A 20,008-nucleotide genomic window follows, 5' to 3' on the forward strand; every position below is an offset into this window, starting at 1 on the left:
AGTGTACTTATATATTATAAATGAATAAATCTTTAAAAAGAAAAGAAAAGAAATTGGAAGGAAAAAAATGTGAGAATTAATGAAACCAAAACCTGGTTTTCTGAAAAGAAAAATTAAGATGATTTCTCCCTGGCCAGACTGACAAGATCAAACAGAAAAGAGGAGACATCACCACGGATCCTACAGGCACCGAAGGGGCAATGATTCACAGCACAGGGACTCTGCAGATACAAACTCCATTTAAATAAAACCTGCCAACTCCCTGAAACCCACATTTATCCAAGAATAAATATTTTACATAACCTTAACACTGTTGGAGAAATTTAATTTGAGGACTGGAGAGATGGCTGAGCAGTTAAGAACACTTGCTGCTCTTCCAGAGGACCCAAGCTGGGCTCCTGTAACCTGACGGCTCACAACTGCCTGTACCTCCAGCTCCCAGGGACCCAGCAACCTCTTCTAGTCCATGGTCACACATGCACAAATGATAAGCGTTTACACAGAAAAAGTCACATAAATGGGATAATAAAAATAAATATTCTAAAAGAAATTTAATTAATTAAAAAAACCTTACATGAATCATTTAAAGGAAAAGCATTTTACAGTTCTCTGCTCCGCCAGGTGAGCTATTGAAGGAGCAAAATAAAAGCATCTTAAAAGGACACAAACTGTACGGAATGATAAAGAACATAAACTGTATGGCCATACTAATTGACCTAGGAAAAGCACTTGGCCAAGTGTAAACTCGGAGTGAACCAAGAATAGAAAGGAATGTCTTAATCTTTTGAAGGAAAGGTTAATATACCAAAACGATATATTTTAAATGCCCAAAGCGAACATCATCATGGTGGAAAAACTGAGTGTTTGCCCCAAAAGACCAGGAGCAAGGGAAGGAGGTCTGTTCCCTCTGCTCCTATTAAACATCACAGTAAAAGGCTTAGCCAGTAAAATTAAAACTTTAAAGGTACAACTACCCATATTGACAGACAACACGATTATCTATGTAAAAAATTCCCACAGCATCTATTAAAAAAAAATGCTAGTGTGTTTATTAAAACCGCAAGATGTAACGTTGACAGAAAAAAATGTCATTCACATTTATAGTACTAAAAAGAAATTAACGCAAACCAAAAATTTCCAAGTCATGTCATTTATTGCAGACGCAAGAACAAAATGAAACACTTCGTCCGATACATGCGGGACCTACACACTGAAAACCCTTCGCCAACACTGCATCATGATTGTGGGAGCATTAGACTAGCTCTTAAAAATCAAATAGTTTCATGCCCTCTTAACTACTACTCCCTCTCCTCTTCCTCCTCCTCTTCTCCCTTGTCTTCCTCATCCCCTCCTCCTCTCTCCTCCGCTCTCCTCCTCTCTCCTCCTCTCTTCTCCTCTCTCCTCCTCTCCTTCTTCCTCTACCTCCTCCTCTTCCTCCTCCTTCCTCACTCTCCTCCTCCTCCTCCTCCCCTTCCTCCTTCTCCTCTCTTCTTTTTTTCCTCTCCTTTCCTCCCGCTTCTTCTTCAACATTGTTCTGGCTTCCTAACTCATTGCTCTTTCCATGTTAAAATCAGTTTGCTTATCCATGTTTTTAAAACCCAGCTTGGCAGTGCAGAGGAGAGAGAGAGAGAGAGAGAGAGAGAGAGAGAGAGAGAGAGAGAGAGAGAGAGAGAGAGAGAGCCCCTCCAGGGGTCTTGGGTTCAATTCCCAGCACCCATAGGTGGTTCACAGCCCTCCACACCTCCACTTCCAGGAAATCAGATGCCCTCTTCTGACTTCCACAGGCAGCAGGCACACAGGTGGTACACGCTCATTCACACAGGCAAGACACTCATACGAGTAATTAAATAAATAAATCTACAAAAAAGAAAGAAAAAAACATGACCCCGAGGGGCTGTGGAGATGGCTCAGTCAGCAAAGTGCTAGCCACACAAGCATGAAGTCCTGAATTCAGATCTCCAGAAATCGTATTTAAAAAAAAAAAAAATCTGGAGTTGGGGATTTAGCTCAGTGGTAGAGCACTTGCCTAGGAAGCGCAAGGCCCTGGGTTCGATCCCCAGCTCCGAAAAAAAGAACCAGAAAAAAAAAAAAAAAAAAAGTTCTGCTCTGTCAGAGACACTGTTAAGAGGAAGAAAAAGGTAGGGCTGGAAGAGGGATTTGCAACTATGTATCTGAGCAGGGATCTTGTTCAGGGTCTATAGAGAACTCTCAAGGAAGCTGCCCAAGAGTCCTCAGTGGGAAGAAAGGCTTGGTCCCACTTTGCTGTCTAGTGCTCTGATTAAACTCTTGACCCAAAGCAACCTGAGGAGAAGGTTCATTTGACTGAAGCTTACAGTCCATCCCTGAAGGAAGCCAAGGCAGGAACTTGAGGAAGGGAAATAGAAACAGGAACTGAACCCACAGAGAAAGCTACTCGCTGGTTTCCTTTCTGCCTTTGCTCAATCGAACCACCCACCTACCACCGATGTTACTGCCCTCAGAAAATCTGATGGAAGCTGTTCCTCAACTGGGGTTTCCTCTCCCCAGGTGTGCCAAGTTGACAACCAATATCAGCCATCACAGATTTGAACCTACATGTTCTCAGAGAGCATGTGCATGTGAGAGATAATCACACAAAAGTCACACTCAGCCTCAGGCGTCAGAGGAACACAATTGAAACCCATGACAAAGGATATTAGGTAAAAATATACTGTGGAGTGTTGAGATGCCTCTGGGGGAGGGGAGGAGTAGTTGTGGCCAAACCTGATGACCTGAGTTGACCCCAGCACCCACAAATAAAGAAAGAATAGACCTCAAGAGTTGTTGTTTGGGGCTGGAAAGATAACTCAGTGGTTAAGAGCATTGACTGCTCTTCCAGAGGTCCTGAGTTCAAATCCCAGCAACCACATGGTGGCTCACAACCATCTGTAATGAGATCTGATGCCCTCTTCTGGTGTTTCTGAAGACAGCTACACTGTACTTTTATATAATAAATAAATTAATTTTTTAAAAAAAAGAGTTGTTCTTTGACCTTCAAATGTGTCTTGGTGTGTCTTCCCTCCCTAACACCAGATTTGGGGTGGTTTGAATAAGAATGGCCCCCACAGGCTCCTATAATCGAATGCTTAGTTGTTAGGGAGTGGCACTGCTTGAGAGGGATTAGGAGGTGTGGTCTTGTTGGAGGAAATACTTTGAGGTTTCAAAAGCCCAAGCCAGGCCCGATGACTCTCTCTTCCTGCTGCCTGTGGACCCAAATGTACCTACTCCTCCAGCACATCTGCCTGCCGCCATGCTCCCTGCCATGATGATGGTGGACTGACCCTCTGAACCTGTAAACCTGCTGAAATCAAATGCTGTCTTTTATAAGGGTTGCCTTGGTCACAGTGTCTCTTCGCAGCCACCTCACAGTAACTAAGACAGTGACTTCCCAGGAGCTGGTTAAGGTGCAGAAGAACATGCCAATCCAGATGGGTAGGCTGCAGCCATGCTGGAAAGTATTTATCTACCTTATAATCTGGTGACTCCAAAGCCGTGTAATTTATCCCAGAGAAATATAGAATTGGGTTCACATGATGCAATTTCACATGGCTGTTGATAGTAGTTCTGTTTATAATCCCATAAAAATAGAAAAGAGATTAAAAAACCAGACATGCCCTTTAGTGGTTGAGCGGCTAATCATACAATGACATCCTACTCAGGATTCAGAAGGAAGGGAGTAAGGCTGAGCGGATGGTTCAGTGGTAACACAACTTGCGAAGCAAGCTTGGGGCTCTGAGTTCGGATCCCCAGTATCCATATTAAAAGCTGCAGGTGACCCTTTGTGCCTATAACACCAGCACCATGGGAGCTGAGACAGGATGCTCACTGGAACTTGTTCCAGGTTCTGTGAGAGACTCTGCATCAGGGAAATAAGGTAGAGAATGATTCACTGGGATTCCTGACACCATCCTCAGGCCTCCACATGCATGTGAATGGGAGCACATGTGTGTGTGTGTGTGTGTGTGTGTGTATGTGTGCATGTGCACACACTCACATGGCATGTGCACACACACATACACACATGTGCACGCTCACACACATATACAAAGGGAGGAAGTACTGTGCCCTGTGCAGTCACATGGATATGAATCCAACAGGCGTTATGCGAGGAAAAAATCTAACATCATGAACTACAGGTCCATTGATTTCACATAGAACATTCTTTTTTTTTTTTTTTTTTTTTTTTTTTTCTTTTTTGAGCTGGGGACCGAACCAGGGATTTACCACTGAGCAAATCCCCAACCCCTGTTTGGTTTTGCATAGAACATTCTTAAAAAGATGATGTGGGGTTGGGGATTTAAGTGGTGAAGGCTACCCTCAAGTGCAAGGGGGTTCGGGGGAAAAAAAAAAAAAAAAAAAAGATGGCAGGGGGTGGAAAGAGGCAGGAGGGAGGGGTGGACTATCAGAAAGAACACTGGGAGGGTTAGTGGGAGGGAGGACCACTCAGCACTCTGAGGAGGGCAGCTTTTACAGACCTATGAGTTCAAACTCATAGGAGCAAACACTGAACTGGGGCGTGGTGGTTTCCACCTGGAGAGTCCCAGCTACTCAGGAGACTAAGACAGGAGGATTCCAGGAGTTCAAGATCAGCCTAGGAAATACAGTGAGGAAGGGAGGGAAAGCAGAAAAGGAAGGAGGGACAGAGAAAAAAAAATTATATATATACTAAAAAAAAAAATCATTAAAAAAAGCTAATGGTGGCCATGGGCCTGCTCTGCAGGGTAGAGGATTTGAGTTCAGAATCATAGAACTTACATAAGACCAGGCACAGCAGCACACATCTGTAATCTTGGTGCACCTATGCCAATGTGGGAAGCACATTCGTGAGCAAACACACACATGTACACCATACCCACACACATATACCACACACACACACACACACACACAAGATGTATTACAAGTCAAAAGTTGTAAAAGTGTATCATTTCACTTAACATACAGCTCCACATTAGGCAAAAGATAACAAGGTACGGAAGAAGAGGAAACATAAGTTTGGTTGATTTAAAGGCAGGTGAGAGGTAACCATGGGGTAAACACTTCACATCTGGGTAGAGTGGTAACACCGCTGGCTCTGCTGCACACCTCTGAGGAAGCTCAGCAATGCTCACACAGATCCAGGCTTCACGTAGCAAGTCCTTTCTTCATCAAAAGGAGAAACACTCCTGAGCGTCAACCAATGGCATGCATGAGGACTTACTTGAGGGGCACGCACTCATGTCTGCCCTCAGACGCTGCGTTGGGCTCATGGGTGGAGCAAGGGATTCATAGGTGGACAGATGTGTCACAAAAGAATAGAGGGGAAGTGTTCCAGGTCACTGGATGTTTGAAACTCGCCACCCTGAACTCGGGGAGGAAAGCAAAATTTCTCACCACCTGTTTCTAGTCCCCTGACTTAAGTTCTTGGGTGAGTGCCACAGTAACTCAGGGAATGCCTGCTCTGGAGGGCTCTCTTTGGAGCTGTGGCAAAGAATTCTACTCTTGTAGCCTGGATGTTATCTATGTTGCTTTTTTGAGTGATCACAAAACACAGATAAAGGTGAAGATGCAAAACGTGATATTGAAAGTGGTTAAAAACAAAGTCCCTGGGTGCCCCACTTCAGAGACACTTCAGTCCATCTGTTGGCCTCCATACTGAGTGTGGCTGCCAAACCAGCCAGTCACTGGAGGATGGACACAGGCAAACCCCTCACTTGATGGGGCTGATGGGATGCCTTAGTGAGTAAAGGCAATTGCCACCAAGCCTGAAGACCTGAGTTCACTTTCAGGGACTCACAGTGTGGAGAATGACAGAACTGACTCCTACAAGCTGTCCTCTGACCTACACACACACACACACACACACACACACACACACACACACACACAGAGTGTATTACATGCAATACATAAATGTAATAAGAATGTTTAAAAAATGTTTAAAGCAAACTTTTTTAGTATGGTAAAAAGAATGCATAAAGTTTCACAATGTAATATTTTTAAGTTCATAGTTCAGGGGCACCAGGGACCCTGGACTATTTATTGAAAGGCTCTCACCACTATCATCCCCACTCATTCGTCTCTCGGAGAATTCTAGGGAAGTTACATATTTGTTACATTGTATCCCCTTCCCACCACAATACAGTTTACTCCACTTTCTATGTCTAAGTCCCAGCACCCAAGCAAGGGGAAGGAAGTGGAGGGGAGGAGAATGGAGGGGAAGGGAACGGAAGAGGAGGGATGGAAAGGAGATGGGAGGAAAGGAGAGGAGAGGGGAAGAGGAGGGAGGGAAGTGGAGAGGAGAGAAAGGGAGGGGAAGAAGGGGAGGAAAGGGGAGGGGAGGGGAAGGGAAGGGAAATGGAGGAGCAGGGAGAGAAAGGGAAGAAAAGGGAAATGCCAGTATTGTCCCCCACAAATATCCCGTATGCAACTAATGTTTAAAACTTTCTAGTCTCCCCACGGAGAAAAGGCATCCAGATCCACGTGAATTAACTTTGAAATAGCTAAACCAGTATATCTAAAATATTGCCATTTCCATATGCCAGACGTAAACACGTAACGGAACTGCTTTCCGATCTTTGTTTGCAGTGCTCTAAGAGATTAGAAATCTGTGAGCAGCACACACAGTGCAGTGTGATCTCAGGCGGGGAGCCCACCACAGCAGTGACTCAGTCTCATCCTCCCCCACCTCTGTGGACATCTTAGGTTGTTTCCACCGATCTATATTTCAATTCAAGAACTGTCGCCCAGAGACACTGCAGTCAAACAATATTCCATCACTACCGCCATTATTCATCTATATCCATCCCCCTCTGGCCACGACAGAAAAGCCCCCTGCCCTGCATCTGCTCTGACCGCACCCCTTTCTCCTCCAGGTTATGCCCCCCCTGAAGATGCCAGAATACAGGGTTCTTTATCTGTGTCTGCCTGACCATGAGACAACTCAGGTCAAATCGATTGTTTTAAGGCTCTACAAACTCGCCTGTAAAGCTGGATCGACCACTATTACGGTCATGACCCACTAGAGAGGCGTTCTGACCTGGAGGAAGCCTGCAGGAGAAAATGGCTCCTGCAGGCTTGGATTTGTTTCTCCTTCTGTGTGTGTCCCCTTTCTCTTCCTATCTCTCAGCTTCTTGAGACTCCTTACTGGGCCACATACTGCTAAAAGACCCACACAGGGTGGGAAGAGGAGCAGACAGGAAAATTAGTCTATTCTCTTTCCAAAAGTTGAGTCAGGGGCTGGAGAAATGGCTCAGCTGTTAAGAGCACCGACTGCTCTTCCAGGGGTCCTGAGTTCAAATCCCAGCAACCACGTGGTGGCTCACGGCCATCTGTAATGGGATCCAAGGCCCTCTTCTGGTGTGCATGAGGAGAGTGACGGTACACTCACATAAAATAAACAAATAAATCTTTTTTTAAAAAAAAGTTGGGTAGGAAACTAGAAAATTCCATAGTAGAAGCTATTCCAAAAAGTCAGAGGGAGGCAGTGAACCCCTCAGTAAAAACCTCATAGTTCCGAGATGCTGCTACATTGAAGTTGGAGGCTGACGGGGGAACATGGGGTTGGAGCACACTGGCCTTGATCAAAACTAAGATAATAAATAAATAAATAAATAAATAAATAAGCAAGCAAGGCTTCATATGGGATATAGAAAACCTTTCTCACACTTCTCATGGAAAGCAATGTGATAAAACTCATTAAAGCTCCAGAAACATTTGACCTAACAGTTCCACTTCTAGAAACTGGACGTAAGCCCCAGCCATAAGGACCTCCACTGCAGGCTCCTTCATAATGGGAAATCGCGATGCAAGCACCTAACTGCAGAATTTCAGTCAGGATTTATGGGACAGCCCTGCAGTAATCTGCAGCCATTGAAGGTACCTCTTAAGGGTTTGCAAGGTAGCTCAGTGGGTAAAAGGGCTTGCTACCAAGCGGCGGACCTGAGTTCAATCCCTGGAACCCACGTAAAGATGGTAAAGAAAACCCAAATCCATAGAGTTGACTTCTCTGACTTCTATACATGCACTGTAGAGCACACACCTCCACACAGACCACATACACACACACATACACACACACACACACACACACACACACACATACACACACCCACACACACACACAAACACACACTCCTGTGCTGCCAAACTGCATCTGTCACAGAAAGCACACACACACACACACCCCACACACACACACACTCCACACACACACACACACCACACACACACACACACACACACACACACACACACACACACACACACATGGATCACACTCCAAACAACCTCACACACACACCTACACATGGATCATACACACACCTCAAAACACACTCACACACACCACACATGGATCACATACACACTCAAACACACTCCACACACACCCACACACACACACACACACACACACACACACACCACACACACACACACACACACACACACACAGTCACTCCACACACCACACACACACTCAAACACAATGGATCCATGGATCATACACACACACTTTCACACACACACACCCACACATGGATCACATACACACACACCACACACCAAACACACTCACACACACACCACCTGGTCCACACTCTCAAACACACTCATGATTCACACACACTACCATGGAGCCATACACACACACTCAAACACACCTCACACACACCCTACACATGGATCACATACACTCTCAAACACACTCACACACACCTACACACGGATCATACACACACACACACATATTTCCAAACACACTCACACACACACATAAGAATAAATTATATTTTGGACCTGTGGAGACTCTTCCTCAGAAAGGCTATGCAAATATAAGGATAAGAGTTTGTTTTCCCATCACACAAACACAACTGGCCCATTCCCCAGGTGTTGGCAGTCAGAAACAGTGAGAACCCTGGCACGTACATGCCAGCCAACCTGCTAAGTCTATTGTGGTTTAGGTCCAAAGACCCTATCTCAAAAAATGAACATTGAGGAAGACACAGATTCAAAATGTTACACACATACATTCCATATATACACATGCATACACTCCACACATACATGCACATACACATAGCACATACATGCACATACATACATGACATGGCACACACACACACATGCACATACACCATGCACATCCATGGACACATGCACAAACTCATGCACACATGCACCCTCACTGGGGACTGTAAACATTCACAACACTCACACACACACAGACAGCACCTGAATAATCAAGAAAACCAGGGGTTATCCTTCAATGTGGGGTCAATACTGAGGCAGCCAGCCATGTGAGGAGATCCACTTCTTGGAGCCCAACACCAACACCACTTGTCTTTTTCCTCTTGCTTAAGGCTGGTTAGCCAAAATCACAGATGATCACAACTTCTCTGCCTCCCAACGATTAAGGTACTAGCCACATATAATCTTCTTCACAGTCTCCATATCCTTTTCTGTACATCTCATCCTCACCCTGTCCTATCATCTTACTTCCCAGCGAGCCTAACTCAGCCCACTTTGAAGTTTGTTCATGCTGTTCCCGCAACCCCAGCCTGGGACACTCTTCCTCAGAGGAGGCTCTGTGGTCAGCTCACACCATTCCCCTGTTCCGTTTTGTTCACCATCCAAGATGAACATTCAAATTAGATTAAAATGTTCAAATGATTCCCAGAGAGCTCCTGGGATAGCAGCCATGTTGACTTGGCTTATCCCGCCCCATGGACAGAGACTAAAGATGGCAGGCACTGGGGACTGTCCCTTGCACACACAACACTGCCACTACCTCAATAGAAGAAAACCAGGTTATCCTTCTGTGGGGGGGATACTGAGGGGGGGGAGGCAAATCCTGAGTCCTCAAGACTTAATGGAGCCATCAGATGAACACAAATTCACTAGGACCCAGGGGCCACTAATTTTGAAGTGGCTTTTCTGTAGGAAAGACATCTATGCAAAATCATGTGTGGTGGGGATGTGGGGGTGTGTGGTCAACCTCAGGTGTTGTTCCTCAGGTTTTTTTTTATTAGCCCTTCCTGGGATCTTATGTCTAAACAGTACACACACAGAGAGAACAGTAAGAGGAGGGGGGGGGGGGAAGGAAGGACAAGATGGGGGGGGGGGGGTGTCTTTTAAGCAACTCTAACTTTTCCCTGCTCTTCCTGGATATAAACAGTGAACAGTAACGCTACAAGATGGGAGGTTGTTCCCACCTGGAACTGATTGGTGAGCCAGGAAGTGATGTCACTCCTTCCGGTCTAGTTATCATAGACTAACTGTTGCAAGTCCAACCCAGCCAACGCAACGGAGGCAACATTGTTCCACTCTGCGGCCTCACGATTCTTTGCTAGTGCTGCCTTGGCTCTCCTGGGACACTAACACCATAAAACCCACCAAAACCATTGCCTTGGGAGGCTCCTCATCCTGCCCCCAACACCCTGTCACCTTCATATGAATGAGGCCAGACAAGACTAGTGATAGAATCGCCAACTGGGCAAAGCCCACAGACTCACAGGAATCCGTGACATGCCATCGTAAGTGCAGACTTTCCCAAATGTAGTTAAGTCCAGAGAGGGCTCATTACAAAGAAATCAAGAACTGACGTGGACGTATAAAAAAGCATTGTTGCTAAGTGTGGCCATGATGCCTGTGCCACATGAGGAGATGCCATGGCATCTACCCTTGACCCCCAAACCCATCACGTCCTTCCCCTTGCCATCTGACCACACTTATCTCCCTGTTTATGGTCAGAGTTTTCCTTCTTTGAGTCACTTGATCGGCTTCCAGATGACCTCTGTGCAATCCCATTCATCCTCCAGACCAGGGATGAGCCAAGTCTCACCCACCACTTACTCTTGTGAGGCCCCAAAACTAAGACTAGTAGAGAGAGAGAGAGAGAGAGAGAGAGAGACAGAGAGAGGATACATAGATACATAGATACATAGAAAATATAGATAGATAGATAGATACATAGATACATAGATAGATACATAGATACATAAATAGATACATAGATAGATATATAGATAGATACATAGATACATAGATAAAATAAAACAACTATGGTAAACATATAAAACAAATAAAGAGAAAAAGAATACATCATAGTATATATGTCAAAATAATGTCAAACTCAAAAGGTGGGGGCCACAAATAAAGTTTTATTGAGAAACCTCCCAATGTGCCCACACCTCATGTGTGATCTATGGCCACTACTGGCTATGATAGCACACTAGGGGATCATACTGAAACTTGGAGACTACAAAGCTTAATGTATTTGCCAGTCAGCCCTTAGCAGAAGAGAAAGCTGGCTAGCCCCTGCTATAGACTGTCACCAGACCTGACTAGCCCCTGGTATAGACTGTCACCAGACCTGGCTAGCCCCTGCTATAGACTGTCACCAGACCTGGCTAGCCCCTGCTTCAGACTGTCACCAGACCTGGCTAGCCCCTGCTTCAGACTGTCACTAGACCTGGCTAGCCCCTGCTTCAGACTGTCACCAGACTTGCTCTCAATTACCCTTTTGCCATATTGACTCCAAAACCTATGAAGGCATCTGTCTCCTCCCACAAAGAGATCTAAGCAGTCAGTGGATGTCGTCCCCCTGTCCCGTGCTAAGTAAGACCCCAGGGATCAGAGACTTAGACTCTTTCCTATGACACTCCGACAGGTACACTCCATTCTGCGCCAGTCCCTAAGCAACCGTGAAGTCTAGAGAGCCACAGGGTCCCCTTTGCTACAGACTCCACCTTTAGTCCTTCTTTCCACTCCAAATCCCTGCCTCCCCAGCCAAGCAGGCCTCCCTAACTGCCTAACCAAGTTTCCCCGGGTGGATTCTATGGAACAATACCCCTCCAGGGTAATCCTTGAGAAAGGAAAACACGACAGGTTCCATGTGCGCAGATGGCTGGGGAAAGGCTCTAGGAGGTCCTGCAACGAGTGTTTCCCAAACCCCATCACCCCAGAATTTATTTTGTCAACAGAAAATTTGTTGAACATGAGCTTCCAGGCCAGGGCTAACATCCCCCACAACCATGCTACCTAGCATCCTCAGAAATATTACCCAAACTCCTCTGCTCCCAGCTGTCCCAAAGTCTTTTAACCCACACTGTCCTTGGCTAACCACCATCACTATTAGGGTTTGAAAGTGAAGTATCCCTCCACGGGCTCATGTGCGTGAACAGTTGGTCCCCAATCGGTGACACTGTTTTAGAAAGTTGTGGGAGCTTCAAAGCAGCGGTTCTCAGCCTTCTTAACTCTGTGATCCTTTAATATAGTTCCTCATGCTGTGCTGACCCCCAACCATGAAATTATTTCATTGCCACGTCATGGCTGTAACTTTGCTACTGTTATGAATTGTAATGTAAATATCTGAGGTGCAGAATGTGTGATGTGTGACCCTGGAAGGCGTGGAGACCCACAGGTTGAGAACTGCTGCCTTCAAAGGTTTGCTGACAGAAGTGAGTCGCTTGGCATTAAGTGTTGAGGTTTGATGTCTGCTCTCTGCTTCCTGACTAAGGACCGTCTGTGAACAGCTGCCTTGTGTTTCAGTCACCAGGATTTCTCATCCTGGTGGGCTGTGACTCTTGTGTTTGTGCTGAGACAGGGCCTCGCTATGTAACTCTGGCTATCACGGAACTTACCAGAGAGCCGCCTGCCTCTACCTCCCCAGTGCTAGAATTAAAGACCCGTGCCATCATGCCTGTCTTGCGTCCCTTTGAAATCATAAGCCAAAATAAATCTTTGCATCTAAGTAGGGTAGCTGCGAGTGCCAGGAGAAGGGGAGGCGGAGGGGAGAGAGTGATGGGATTCGATTTGTTTGTTTTTTAAGGGGCGAAAGTACAAATCAAACAGATAAAAGCTAAACAACAGCGGAGGACCCTTTTCCCTTTTTAAAGTAATTTCTATCAGTAATCAGTTGCAGCAAAGGGAAGGAACTAAAGGAACTAGTATCATCTGCGGGAGGCTATCTTCTGCTTAGTCCCTGCTGATACCTTTGTTCAAGTTAGTATCTTTAAAAGGATCACCCTAGGCGATCCCTCACAACCACCCACTGAGGCAGGAATTGTCTTACAAAGCTCAGTTTGGGTTAAAATGTTTACATTTGTATCCGAGATAAAATAGAAGAGATAGGAAGCCAACTTGCCTCAAACCACAAAGCGTGCTGACTTCTTCATCAAAATATCTACCAAAAAAAACAAAACAAAAAAAACAAAAAAAAAACAAAAACAAAACAAAAACAAAAAGAACCCAAAACTATGGGGCTGGTGTTGCTAGTGGCCCACTCAACATCCATTGGTACCTTCTCTGGTGAAAGTGTAACCTTGAATTTATAGGATTCAGCACAGGACTCATCAAAGGCAAGGAAAATGATGTCTTCCTTGCTTCTCTCTGTCCAGCCTCCCTTGCAGCTAGAATGTGAGTCAAAGAGCGATGGCTGAACACGGATGGCGGAAAGGGGGGTTACCATGGAAAGCCTTTGTTTCCTAAAGCCAAAAATATGAACCACCATCTCTCCACACTCACGGAGGGCTCCACAGTCTTTTCTTGATGCAAATGTGACAGCTGGAGCTGTGAAAGCCATCTTGTGACCACTGCAGAAAAGCCATCAGAACTTCCTTTGCCATCTCCCAAAGGATCGAATGTTTGGCCTTCACTGTCATTTGGCTGTGACATCAGCCTTTCCTTCCCTACCCAAGAAGCAGGCTTTGTGAAGACCAAGTTTTTGGTGTTTGTGAGCAGGGAGTGATCACCATTAAACAGCAGAAACAACAGGGAACTTTTCTCTCAACCTGTGATGCCTCGAGCCACCTTGGGATTCTGCCTAAAAGATGGCGGTCATCTGATGCAGCCCATCAACCCTGGACCAGAGCCACAAGCCGAATAAACCACCTAAATATACGTATTGCCTAGCAAGACAACTCAGTGAGTAAGAACACTTGTCTTGAAAACCTGGTGACCTGGGTTCAATTCCTGGACACAAAGGAGAATGTGTACATGTATCCACATGCACAACAATAAAATTCAAGATAAGTTTAAAACATAAAGAAACAGCTGGGACACAACATTTATGTCCTAATGGATTTGGGGTTCTGTGGTTGATATTTTTATTTTGTCGTTGCTGCTGGTAGATTTTGTTTTTGTCGTTTTCAGAGTTCAGGGCTAAACATGATGTTTTAGGCAAGACCTCCCCAGCTGAGCTACAATCCATCCCTCTTTTCCTCTTTAATTTGAGGCACAGCGTCTCTATGTGGCCCAAGTTGGCCTTGGATGCTCCCTCCTCCCCATCCCAGCATACCAAGGGCTAAGATTACAGGTGTGCACTGCCACACCCAACTTTGATTCATTAAAGTATCCCTAATCAGAAACCACAAGGTCTGGGACTTGCAGATGTAGCCAGTGATAGAACCCTTATCTAGCATTCACGAGGTCCCGGGTTCAATTCCCAGCACCACCAAAGAAACATTGCACACAGAAGCCCACCATCTGCTTACTAAATGCAGAATCCTGGACTATCTCTCTAAGTTCAGTTAAATTAGAACGTAGCCATCAGGTGCTGGGAACCCGCCTTTTAGCCAGCACCACCAGGAGGCTTCTGGCTTATCAGATTTGATAGCTGTTAGGGTTGAAAACTTGGTGACTGCAAACATGAAGTCTGACTGGACCATGCCTTCCCCAGGGCTCCTCTCCTACGCCCTGGTCCTAGGGAACTAGGCAGTCGAAACTGGTATGAATGCTCCAGAGGGGTCACTGGGCATTGTGGATCAAATGGTTGGTGAGTCCTGTGGTACCCTCAGACTATGAGATCTAGAAAAAGATGTGCGTCCTGTTGTGCTGACTAGTCTTCTATCAACCTGACACAAGCTAGAGTTATCTGAGAGGAAGGACCCTCAACTGAGCAGATGCCTACATGAGATCCAGCTGGGAGGCATTTTTTTTTCCTGAGTCATTTTCTTAATTAGCGATCAATGAGGGTAGGGAGATGGGGAGGTCTCAACCCATTGTAGGTGAAGCCATCCCCGGGCTGATGATCCTGGGTTCTATAAGAAAGCAGACTGAGGGGCTGGAGAAATGGATCAGCGGTGAAAAACACTGACTGCTCTTCCAGATGTCCTGAGTTCAATTCCAAACAACAACATGGTGGCTCAGAACCATCTGTAATGAGTTCCAATAGCCTCTTCTAGTATGTCTGAAGAAAATGGCAGTGTATTCATACACATAAAAATGAATAAATAATTCTGAAGAAGAAGAAGAAGAAGAAGAAGAAGAAGAAGAAGAAGAAGAAGAAGAAGAAGAAGAAGAAGAAGATAGCAGACTGAGCAAGCCATGAGGAGCAAGTCAGCAAGCAGCACCCCTCCACGACCTCTGCATCAGCTCCTGCCTCCAGGTTCTGCCCTGCTTGAGGTCCTGTCCTGACCTCCTTCAATGATGAACTGTGATACCGAAAGCATGAGCCGAATTAACCCTTTCCTCCCCCAACCAACTTGCCTTGGTCATGGTGTCTCAATTGCAGCAATAGTAACCCTAGCTAAGAAACCTATGATTCCAACTTCCTGACCAGCACATCAACCCTTTTGCTCCCTCTAATTTCAAATATAAGACACCTTGCATGGGCTGGAGGGATAGCTAAGAGGTTAAGAGCACTGACTGCTCTTCCAGAGGTTGTGAGTTCAACTCCCAGCAACCACATGGTGGTTCACAACCATCTGTAGTGGGATCTGATGCCCTCTTCTGGTGTGTCTGAAGACAGCGACAGTGTACTCACATACATAAAATAAATAATTTAAAAAAAAAAAAGACACCTTGCATAGATAAATTAGAACCAGCTGCCCATTGCTTGTTTGTGTATTTGCACAGTGCTGGAATTGAACCCAGGTCCTCGTGCACATTTCAAATGTGCTCTACCACTGAGCTCCATCCCCAGCCACAGAGTGCCCCGGGCTGTGTCAATCACTGCTCTCCAGGGAGTCAGTGAACAGAGGATGGGACACCGTAGAAAGAAACAGAAGGAAACTCCCGGCAACTTAGTCTGTAAAAGTCAGCCTAGTTTTTGGTGACAGGGTGTAGAAGAGACATGGTGGGAGTGGTGGCCCTCAGGGGTTATCTGTGTAAACTTCCCCAAGTATAGTTCTGAACCAAGTCTGTTCCAGGTCCTGTGCAGCAGAGATAGGGAGATAGGGGCTGGGCTAACCACAGCCTGCAACTTCCAGCAGCAAACCTTAGCCAAGCCTTTTCTTCCAGCAGCAACCGTTAGTCAAACACTTCTCTCTCTCTCTCTCTCTCTCTCTCTCTCTCTCTCTCTCTCTCTCCTCCCTCCCTCCCTCCCCCCCCCAACCCCTAAGAAAGGCAATGCCCAGGCCTCCCAACGCATATCCCACTTTAACATTTATCTTATTTTATCCCTGGGTTCATGTTCCCACTTGACAGGTGAGCACAGACATATATCCAAGAGCAGTAAGCACCATATTTAAATATCCACGCACACAAACTCCTCTTTCCAAACCATAGTCTCCTGCATACAGACACCGGGATGGCCAAACTTAAAACCATCGAGGAGAAAAAAAAAGGCCTGACAAATGAATACATCCAAGAGGTGCGTTCATGCAGATGACCTGGTCAGCCAAGACTGAAGAAAGACTTCAGGCTCAGGAACTCACAAGTCAAGCCAGAGGCCAACCGAACCATCCAGCTCCATGGTGCACGGCCATGCCAATGGGAACCCTCCTTTGCTCTGAGCTCCACAGTCACCACTTTCTGGCAAAGGCCAGCTAGTGGGAATTCCCAAATTAAATCAAGCAATGTGGACAGCTGGACCTTCAAGGGAAGGAAGGTGAAGGGGCTAAATCGGCCTGACATTTTGAACAAGGTAGGATGCGGGAGGATTTCAGTACATCAGGCCTTTCACAAAACCCTGAAAGCATCCTCTGGGGCCAAAAAAGATGGCCTTTGAAGGAAAATAGCTCCTTCCATTTCTCTGTGGTAACTTTGTAGCCATCCCTATCACAGTCTCTCAGTGAACAGCTCCCGACTCCCTTCAAGTTCTGTCTGAGAGAGAGAGGAGGCTACAAGGAGCCAAATGTAACTCCTTCTCCTGGACCCCTATCCGCCAAGTCTCACCAAGACAGCCCAAGAGCATTTTCCCCACGCCACCTAGTGCAAGCACCACTCCAGGCAACTGTAACATTGTTTCTTTTTACACATTTTGGGCCTGGAAAGAGAACTCCCCCCCCCCTTTACATCAAATGATGGTTTTAGAAATAGGTACTTCCTTGGGGATTTTTTCTAAGCGTAGGTTGGGGGAGGTGAGGTGGGGGATGAGACACAGAGCAAAAGGTTGAATCCATTCTGGCAGCCCCATCTAACCAGTCAAAACCACCTTTGACCACCTGCAGAACACACAAGGTCACGTGGGTTCCCTGCAGCTCCTTAACATAGCACCCAGCGCTCAAGCCCCCGTGGCATATAAACAAATCCGAGAGAGAGAGAGAGAGAGAGAGAGAGAGAGAGAGAGAGAGAATATAATAACAACAATAATAATAACAATAACTCCCTCCTCCCACAGGAAAAGAATAATCATGGCAACAATACGGCACACCAATTATTACTGCTACCCACCACCACCCGGCCGAGCACAGACAGCAGCCACACTGGGAAGCGAAGAGACATCGGCGCTGGCTTTGCCAGGTGATAAATCATAGCGCATCATTCGTGCCCACCTGCGTTACCCTCTCCCCTCCCCGGGCCCTCCGTCAGCACACAGAACCCCAAAGGGAAGGGGACAGACTGGAAAAGGGGAAGGGATGGAAGGCTTGCCCCCACCCCCCACCGCAGGCAACACCTACCTCCAGGGTCCTGATCTCCTTCTGCGTGAGGTCGTTGGAAGCTGCACACTTCGTCCTAAGCCCTTCCAGATTGGAGATGCTCAGGTCGATCATGTTTTGAACCAGCTCGCACTGCTGCAAGGCTTTTTGCAAACTCAGAGGTTGCTGGTCTTCGCTTTTCGTCATGTTCTCCTCATCCATAGCTTGCTCTGCAACCCCCCTTCCCCTCCTCCTCCTCCACCTCCTCCCAGAAAGAAAAAAGGGGGAGGGAAGGAGTGGAGGTAGAGGGAGTCCACCCCCCCCTACGCCTCCCCAACCTCTGCGACTTCTCAGCAGTGTCTCCTGAAGAAACCCAACATCTCACACAAGCTTGAGGGGGTGGGGGTTGGAGGAGGGGACAAGAGCCAAAATTTATTATTATTTGGGGCGGGGGTAGAGTATCAGGCAGTCTGCATTAGAATGTCCCTTGTCTCTCTCCTCTCTCTCTTTCTCTGTGTCCCTGGTCCCTAAAAAGGGAGAGATGCCCGTTTGTCAGAAGCCAACCAGGTGGTAGGGTGCAGTCTGTACACTTAGAGAGGGGGAGGAGAAAGAGGAGGAGGGCGAGGAGGAGGAAGGGGAGGAGGAGAAGTGGAAGGAGGAGGAAGAGGGAAATAGAGCTCACGCTTCGCACACCGGCTCCGTGAAGGGCGGAATTATATGTATATAAATCTATTTGGCCGGCTGGCTTTTATGTCAAAAAGGAGCGCGCCTGCCCCCCTCCCGGTCGCAGTGACACGGCATGGTCCGCGGGTCCCCGCGCTCAGCGCGCTCTCGGGATGCTGTGCGCAAGGCTGGCGCGGCTGCGGTGCCCACTGCGGCTGGCTGCGGTCTGCTCCCCGCGACAATGCTGCTGCTGCCGCTGTCGCTGCTGCTGCTGCTGCTGCTGTTGCCGCCACCGGGCTCCAGGGGGGACGGCTGCTGCAATCGCTCCTGCCTCGCTCCACACCGACATCTTGCCTGTCAATCACAGGGCGGGGTGGGAAGCGGAGCGAGGGATGCAGCGCCGAGAGGCGCCGTGCGCGCAGCCGGTCCCCGGGTCTCCCCCACCCTGGGCGCGCCTGGGACCCGCTGGCGGCAGGCGGCGCGTGCACCTGCCCGCCGGGCCACCCTCCAGCCGGGGAGGCGGGGGTCCCTTGGGACTGAGGGGCTTGCGTGCGGAGCGCAGCCGCTACGATGCTGTGGGGGTTGGGAGGGGGGCCGGTCTGGTCCCCGAGGTAGCGGGGAGGCCCGGCCCGGGGGCGGGGAGAGGTACTCGGTGGCCTGGGTGGGGGTGGGGGCCACTACGCCAGCCCGGATCTCGCGAGACGAGGCCCGAGCGCGACTCAGCAGGTGCGCGGGGACCCGGGAGCAGGTGCGCGCTCGCCTCGCTGTACTCTGCGCACCGTTCCTGGCTTTGCGGGTGGCTTCTTGTGGCTTTGGTGGGCTGGAGGGTGCGGGAAACCAACCTTGATGGCTTTCCCAGAATTGGGACGGGTGGGGACGACAACTACTTGGGCCTGATCTAGCTGAGGTCCATTCGCAGGATGACAGGAGGCTTTGCCTTGCTCCCACAAGGGCTTGTGGAATCTAACTTCAACTACCGACCCTGACCTTTGTCAGTCACCTACGGTACCGGAGTAAAGAACGGCCAGTACATTTTAAAGAAGTTGAGGATTGGGAAGGATACTTTGTGACAAGAAAGGGGAATCATATATGAAATTTTAAAATGTCACTATGTAGTTAATAAAGTTGTACCGAGTGCCTCTGATACAGATACACTTTTTATTAATTAATGGGGTAGGGGTTCACGTGCAGCACAACGTGCGGGCGAAGTTAGCGCCCAGATAGTGAAGACAATTCTCTCCTTCCACCCTGGGCTCCAGGAATTGAACTGAGCTGTCCGTACTCACTGAGCCGTTTCTACCAGCCTGTTATAAATTAATAAAAGACACAGGCTTTCTTCTTAGCCGCATGGGATGGCTCACGCCTTTAATCCTAGCACTAGGGAGGCAGAGGCAGGTGGATCTCTAGGAGTTCGAGTCCAGCCTGCTGCTGGTCTATCGGTATAGCGAGTTCCAGGCTAGCCAGAGCCACATAAGATCACCCCGTCTCAAAAATATGGTAGTTTAGATAGACAGGAACTGAGTAGCTGCAGAGGCTGCAACATAACA

At 47.5% G+C, this 20,008-nt stretch overlaps 1 protein-coding gene across 1 annotated transcript in view; it reads right to left on the bottom strand.

The window, feature by feature from the left end:
* Positions 1-18,730, bottom strand: part of Ksr2 (kinase suppressor of ras 2) — a 362,348-nt gene extending 343,618 nt beyond the window's left edge. Inside the window, exon 1 of the mRNA XM_032886286.1 lies at positions 17,841-18,730. Within this exon, the coding sequence (XP_032742177.1) occupies positions 17,841-18,020 (180 nt within the window). The 5' untranslated portion in view covers positions 18,021-18,730. The remainder of the gene's footprint in view (positions 1-17,840) is intronic.
* Positions 18,731-20,008: the final 1,278 nt, after the last annotated feature.

Source organism: Rattus rattus, chromosome 16 (assembly GCF_011064425.1).
Source record: "Rattus rattus isolate New Zealand chromosome 16, Rrattus_CSIRO_v1, whole genome shotgun sequence".
NCBI lineage: Eukaryota > Metazoa > Chordata > Mammalia > Rodentia > Muridae > Rattus > Rattus rattus.